The sequence below is a fragment of the Physella acuta genome, unplaced genomic scaffold, assembly GCF_028476545.2.
Source record: "Physella acuta isolate Inbredline_101_S28 unplaced genomic scaffold, ASM2847654v3 ptg000357l, whole genome shotgun sequence".
Taxonomy (NCBI): Eukaryota; Metazoa; Mollusca; class Gastropoda; family Physidae; genus Physella; species Physella acuta.
This window is the reverse complement of record NW_026731876.1, coordinates 474,102-481,249: the sequence shown is the minus strand read 5'-3', so window position 1 is coordinate 481,249 and position 7,148 is coordinate 474,102. Positions and strand designations below refer to the sequence as shown.

General features: G+C 42.8%; 1 protein-coding gene across 1 annotated transcript; it reads left to right on the top strand.

Annotated features, from left to right (window-relative positions):
* The first annotated feature begins 4,003 nt into the window (after window positions 1-4,003).
* On the top strand, window positions 4,004-6,465 carry LOC131941352 (uncharacterized). The gene is made up of 3 exons (XM_059300586.1): window positions 4,004-4,086; window positions 4,526-4,738; window positions 4,935-6,465. Exons 1-3 carry the CDS (start codon window positions 4,033-4,035, stop codon window positions 6,276-6,278), a joined length of 1,611 nt encoding a protein of 536 aa, XP_059156569.1. The 5' UTR covers window positions 4,004-4,032; the 3' UTR covers window positions 6,279-6,465.
* Window positions 6,466-7,148: the final 683 nt, after the last annotated feature.

Sequence of the window (7,148 nt, the reverse complement as noted above, 5' to 3'; positions counted from 1 at the left end):
CAACTTTGTGTGGGCATGTTGTACAGATGTACACAACTTTGTGTGGACATGTACAGATGTACACAACTTTGTGTGGGACATGTTGAACAGATGTACACAACTTTGTGTAGACATGTACAGATGTACATAACTGTGTGGACATTTTGTACATGTTGTATAGAATATTATCAAGAAATGTTTAAAGATTTCTGGCTTGTATTCCTTCGGCTTGTAAAGTCTACAGTTTTATGAGCCTCTAGTCAAGCCCTTCATAGATATTTTGAAAAAGCTGGGTAGAACACTTCACGCTGATTGTGTCTCAAACAACTGGTGGGGTGGGGTGGGCAGGTGGCTTTTGATGACGGATTTTAGTCATGAGATTGTACACAATTTTATGTGGTTAGTGTACATCTGTCTAGAGCGTACACAAGTTCCATGAACATCTGAGGTGTAGACTACACCTGTTTTGTGTGTAGTGCAACCTGTCTCACGTGCAGAGTTTCTTCCAGGCATCTCGTTCGGGGGGGGGGGGGGGCTTTCCCCCCGAAGAAGGTCTACCGCCCCCCCCCCCCCCTCGAACGAGATGGATTTTATATAATAAACGTACATTTTTACTAGTGACCGCCCCCCCCGAAAAAGGTTGACCGCCTCCCCCCCCCCCCCGAAAATTTCAAAAGCCCCCCCCCCCCCCCCGGAGAAAAAAGTCTGGAAGAAACACTGCTCACGTGACTTGTGTACCTGTCTGATGTGATGTGTATGTCTCCCTACTTTAGTAGGCTTGTAATTTACAACAGTACCCAATCACTCGACTTATCGATCACAGCTCCCGATCTAGTATTGATCTCCGCGAGACAAGAGGCCATTATCAGACGTATTTTGTCTCCACGCTTGATTGGTTTGTCAGCTTATCAGACCCGTGTAGTGTCTCAACTTTTAATTGGTTTGTCAGCTTATCAGACCCGTGTAGTGTCTCAACTTTTAATTGGTTTGTCAGCTTATCAGACCCGTGTAGTGTCTCAACTTTTAATTGGTTTGTCAGCTTATCAGACCCGTGTAGTGTCTCAACTTTTAATTGGTTTGTCAGCTTATCAGACCCGTGTAGTGTCTCAACTTTTAATTGGTTTGTCAGCTTATCAGACCCGTGTAGTGTCTCAACTTTTAATTGGTTTGTCGATGTTCAATTATTTACACCGAAGGCTGAATGTTTGTTACATATTTTTAAATACCCGGTTATATATATATATATATATATATATATATATATATATATATATATATATATATATATATATATATATATGTTACGGTCAAAGCCCGAAGTGAAAAACATTGTAGTGCAGCTCATTCTTGTGGATCCTGTGGCAAAGATGTCCATGCTATTTGTGGAGTACCCAATGAAACAGACGAAGGGTACGAAGGGAACATTACCTGCAGATTGTGTCACAACAAACAAGACATCATGGAACACAGGTCAGCAGCTCATACTGGCTTGCAAAATCAAGGTGCTAAGATGCTTAAAACACCAAATACAAAATTTAAAGATGGTGAAGTGGGTGACAATGTACGCATCCGTGTTCCAGATATTGACAGAGGTCGCGGTGATCCCCAAAGCGTGATTGCAGTTGTCATGAGCGTCGAGGGCGGTTTCTACAAATTAGGAACGGAACATGGTGTTCTAAAACAACTGTATACTAGAAGTGAGTTTTCAATTCTTCACGAAAAACTGCTCTTATTGTCGTCAGTTGGCACTGAGGAAAAATCACTACGAACCATCGCATCTTCACAATCATTGACTGGGGGCCAAGGCTACACTCACTGCAATTGCACAACCAAGTGCACAACAAATCGCTGCAAGTGTAAAAATAACAAGCTGCTATGTAATTCTAAATGCCATAAAAGTTCAACTTGTTGTAACAAATTATAATAATGATTGATTGAGACTATAGTACCATAAAAAATTTGAATGTTTCTGTCATTTACTTTAATTAATAATCAATAAAGACTTAATTTCATGATCCTACCGGCATAAAAAAAAACAAAAATCTGCTCATGATCTTCTAATTAAGACTTTGGCCGGTCCACCATGGCCAGTCCGCGGACTGGCCGGCCAAAGGCCGAAATCAAGAGCTATTTCAGACTTTGGCCGGTCTACAATGGCCAGTCTGCGGATTGGCCGGCCAAAGGCCGAAATGAAGCAAAGTTTCGGACTTTGGCCGACCTATGGGAGGCGATATTGGCCAATGCGCGGATTGGCCGGCCAATCCTAGCATTGGCCGACTTCGGGCTTTGACCGTAACATATATATATATATATATATATATATTTATATGAAAGAACTAATTTTATTTAATATGGTGTTCGCTATAGGCCCTCCTTGGATGGTTTCTCCTCAGTCGACCTTGTCCGTCCACTTTGTGTATTGTTGACGTTTTGAGTCAATGACAGCCTTTGTACCTTGTCGGCTTTTTGTCTTCCCACTATACTTTGTTATGTAATGAGCGTGATAAATATGGGCAGTAAAGGTGGTTGACGTATGGTTGGGATGAGTTGAGGACATCAATTCATATTAACTTTACTATGTCTTCTTCCCATTTCACATTAATTCAAAGTTAGATCTATCCAGAGTTTCTTCCAGGCATCTCTTCCCCGACGAACGAAATTTATATAGAAATATATTCTTTTAACAGTGTCCACCCCCCCCCCCCCAAGAAAGTCTACCCCCCCCCCTCCCCGAGAAAAAAGTATGGTAGAAACACTGGGTCTATCTACTCCATAAAACAGTTCAGTCAGCGGTAGATCTAGCTACTCCATAAAACAGTTACTTGATTTTTTTATGTCGGAGGTTTTGTTAAGTGGGTGCTACAAGCAACGAAGGTAAAAATCAATAGCAGTCGAGATACGCGTTCTTATACTACCACATAAGGCAGTTATTTAATGGCCAAACTGACCGTACCTGCAGTCATGACTGGTCAAAGATAGGTTCCATATGACGTCATGGTGGTAAGTGGTAATTAAAACAGTTTTAGTTTAAAAATGATGTGTTTAGGATTTTGTTATATTAGTAGAATTGGGAGTGTTTAGTTTAGATTTAGACTAGCCATGGGACGAATGGGTTGGTGTGCTGTGGTGTGTAGTGGAGTGGTGGTATATGACATCATGACATCATGAATTATTATTTAATTAACACTGCCATTCAGTTGGGATGACCATTGAAACAATCATGACCAGTGTTTCTTTCACACACCTTTTTTTTCCTCCAGAGGAGAGGGGGCACTTGAAACTTTCGGGGAGAGGGGTGCTCTTAAATCTCCGGGGGAGGGGTTGAACTTCCCCCCTCCCCTCCACCACATAGTCAAACTAGGAATTCTGCCCGTTTTATGGCTAGCCTGATATTATCGTCCACCTAAAGTAGAGGTCCGACCGATACAGCTACACAATGTTTACATGGTCTGATAAATACACCACAGCAGACGGCCATTACATGGTCTAAAAAAATGTGCGAGCTAGACAGCCATTGTGATCCTGGCTTAATGTCAAATAAAAGCCTTAACGGAAATGGTTGAATGAAATTGGATACATTCTTTTGTTAATCGACCAAGCTAAAACTTGATCGATTCAAGCTCTCGGGAAATCTATTTAATTCTGCTCTGACATAGGCCTGTTTGAGCTTTGCTGTCATTTCAAGATGATTTTTTTTTTACATTTCAGTCAAGTTGGAAGTTGAAGCTGTGACTTTAAGTCACGTGAGGTGATTCGTGGTTCGAGCGAGTGATATCTAGGTACAAGCGAGGATCCAAGATTCGAACGAGTGATATCTAGGTACAAGCGAGGATCCAAGATTCGAACAAGTGGCTCCTAGCTAAAAGACTGACGAACAACAGATGCACCATGCAAGTTTCCACGGAGCTGAGAGAAGACGTCACATCCGGTCTACTAGCCAATAAAAGACTCCAAGATGGTGTACCATCCACCACCCACGATGGTGTAGTACCCACCACCCACGATGGTGCACCACCTTCCACCCACCATGGTGTAGTACCCACACCATCGAAGATGACTCTTACAAACAGTTTGCTACAAGCGATCTTAGACGGCAACATTAAGAAGGTGAGTTTTTAAGTGGCTATCTCCCCAGTTTTCTCAATGTTATCTCCCCAGTTTTCTCAATGTTATCTCCCCAGTTTTCTCAATGTTATCTCCCCAGTTTTCTCAATGTTATCTCCCCAGTTTTTTTTAATTGCTATCTCATCAGACTCATCACTAGAGTCAAAAATTAATTATAACATAGTCTCCAATAACCATTTTGGCCTAGCCGATTATGACATGAAGCACATCGCTCTAAGTATCTCATTTTTTGTTTGAGTACTTGTATGTCAATGCATTATATGAATGTTATCCACGCCCCAAAATATAAAGTTAACCGGCTGTCGAGTAGCGTAACGACCCCCCCCCCCCCCCCAAAAAAAAATGGCAAAAAAAAAAGGGTATTGACCACATCCCAAAAGCTGAAGTTAACTGTCAGAAAATGTTTCGCTTGGTCCCTCAGGTGAAGAAGTTCCTGGCCCGTGGGTCAAGTCTAAACTCCAGGAACGACTTTGGCTTTGGGTCACTGGTTGCGGCCCTGCATATCCAAGATGGCGCCATGAGAAGTCGGATGTTCCGGTTTTTGTTGAACAGGGGAGCTTCATACATGGCGAGGGATGAGCGCCATGACAGATCGGTCGTGCACTGGGCGGGGCTGCTGGGCAGGAGTGAGCAGGTAAAGTACCCTCTGTCGTTCAGTAAGACAGGATGATAGCAGAGTTAACGGCACCAAATGTGCTATAAGTTCAACGAGAGATATGTTATTCACACGGCAGCTATAAGCTGTCAGTGTTTTACTTACAAGCAGAAAACTTGTTACAGTTAGCCCAACATCCTGCATAGTCACGTGATGCTGCTGTTTCTATTTTTAGATCCAAACCCTGATGGAGGAGGCGGGCGGGGACCTGAGCCTGGAGTCACGTGACAAGGACGGCTACACGGCCCTGCACCACGCCGTGAGGGCCGGGGACCTCCCCACCGTGGACACGCTGGTCAAGTACCACCAGCGGTACGGGATCTCGGTCGACGCCCCTGACCACCTCGGCCTCACGCCCTACATGCACGCACGACGCCTGGGGTTCAAGGTCATTACCAACCTGTTGTACTCCAAAGGTCAGGCGTCTGTGGGTCACGGCGACCTTTTCTTTAGGTCGCCACGGGAATGGTCGCAGATCGGCAAGTTTGAGCGGCACAAGGCCACAGAGCTGCAGGCGGAGGGCCAGATCAACGCCGCCAAAATGCTGGGTAAACTAAGCCTGGCTAAAGATATGGAGGCCAGAGCACTAAGCCTGGCTAAAGATATGGAAGCCAGAGCACACGGCCATACGACAGCTAGGCTCAGCCTGTCACATCCAGGCGTCAGTGAGTCTCTTGCTGAGGCGCCCGAGTCGTCTGACGAGGTGCGGGTTTCAAAACATGACGAACACTCGAAGGTTTGGACTGGCCGTCACATGCACGAATCAAAACAAAAACTTGATGTCCATAATTTCTCGTCATTAAAAAAACTCCAATATAATAGATTAACAAGGAGTCTGGAGACACATCACATTTATCGCCCTGACGGGGAATTCTTAAAGTCTGGGCAGAAACAGGCGGGTGATTACACAGCAACCCAACCAATGAACACACACCGGGGTGGGGTGGCGCTGTCCCAAAACACACACCAGGGTGGGGCGGCTCTGTCCCACCAGGGTGGGGCGGCCCTGTCCCACACACACCAGGGCGGGGCGGCCCTGTCCCTGCTGAGCCAATCAACCCAGGGCCGTACCGTCAGCCGCTTCTGTCACAGCGAGCCCGTCAACAAGCCTAGGCACAGAGAGAGCAGACGACACTTGGACAATCTCACCGCCATCATGGGCCTGCTCTCTGATTCCTCGACAAAATCCTTCAGGAAATCAGCCCAGTTTCAAAAGCCAGAACATACGACTAAAATACCGAAAACAAAGCCCAAAATTTCATCATGGGCCGTTATTTTTGGCGATAGTAAAAACGTCAAGCCAAAGAAATTAAAAACAACTTCAACATCTGTTAGCAATGATAGCCAGTATTCGAAAGCTCAGCGATTGGTGATGGCTACAAAAAGTAACACAACTAAACAAAACATCACAGACAAAGACAGGATATTGCACAATGATAGTACTTATCATGGGAAATACGAAAACCGCGGACCAGCTGTTCCAAGAATTAAAATCAACGAGGCCAACAATTTTACTTAGTCTTCTCTGTGATGTACGATAGACTAAATGCCACCCAAAAAATTGAGAAAATAACATGAACTTCTTTAAGGTTACAATAATAAGCTACAGCTTCTATAGCATGTTAAATCTCAAAATGACAACTATAAAGATTGCAATGCTGTAGCTGTGTGTACATAACGGTTAATGTTATTTTCTTACTCATTAGTTGGCCGCTTTTAAAAATGTATGGTCTCCATTTTTGTCGAATAATTATTCGAGTATTTATATCAGTTTTATTTATATCAGTTTTATCATGTGTAATAAAACTAGGAAATATTTTGGCCTGTGTTTCTAATGTAATTAAGACTGTTCGCTTTATGAGGTTTTCTTATAAGTTACTTCAGGTTTAAGAACTAAAATCATAATTAACGCATCAAGTAAAAGCAAGTTAGATATGAAGATTTCCATAATACACGTATTACATTCAAAATTTATGTATTCATAAATACTCGAATGCATCTAGAATAAATTAATTCCCTTAGAAGTATTACAAAATGAAAAATCTTTATTAGGCTATCTGCACAAAAATTCTTGAAATATTTCTATTTGCTAATTCCACTACCTTTGACAAATCAGCCATTCCAAAATGAAATCAACAAAGATTTATGTATAGAGAGATCAGCAGTTTTATTTCAAATAGCACACATTTATAGTAGCAGGAGCAGGGACAACACAATATACAAGCGTATACATAAAACAGCACAATATACCAGAATACACATGACATAACACAATTTTTAACAAAATTTCTAAAACTTGACAGGGTTAAACATGACACATTGTAACTGTTTACGCTAATCCACTCATTAGCAACACTTGATTACAAAAATCATGAGATGGCTCCTTGAA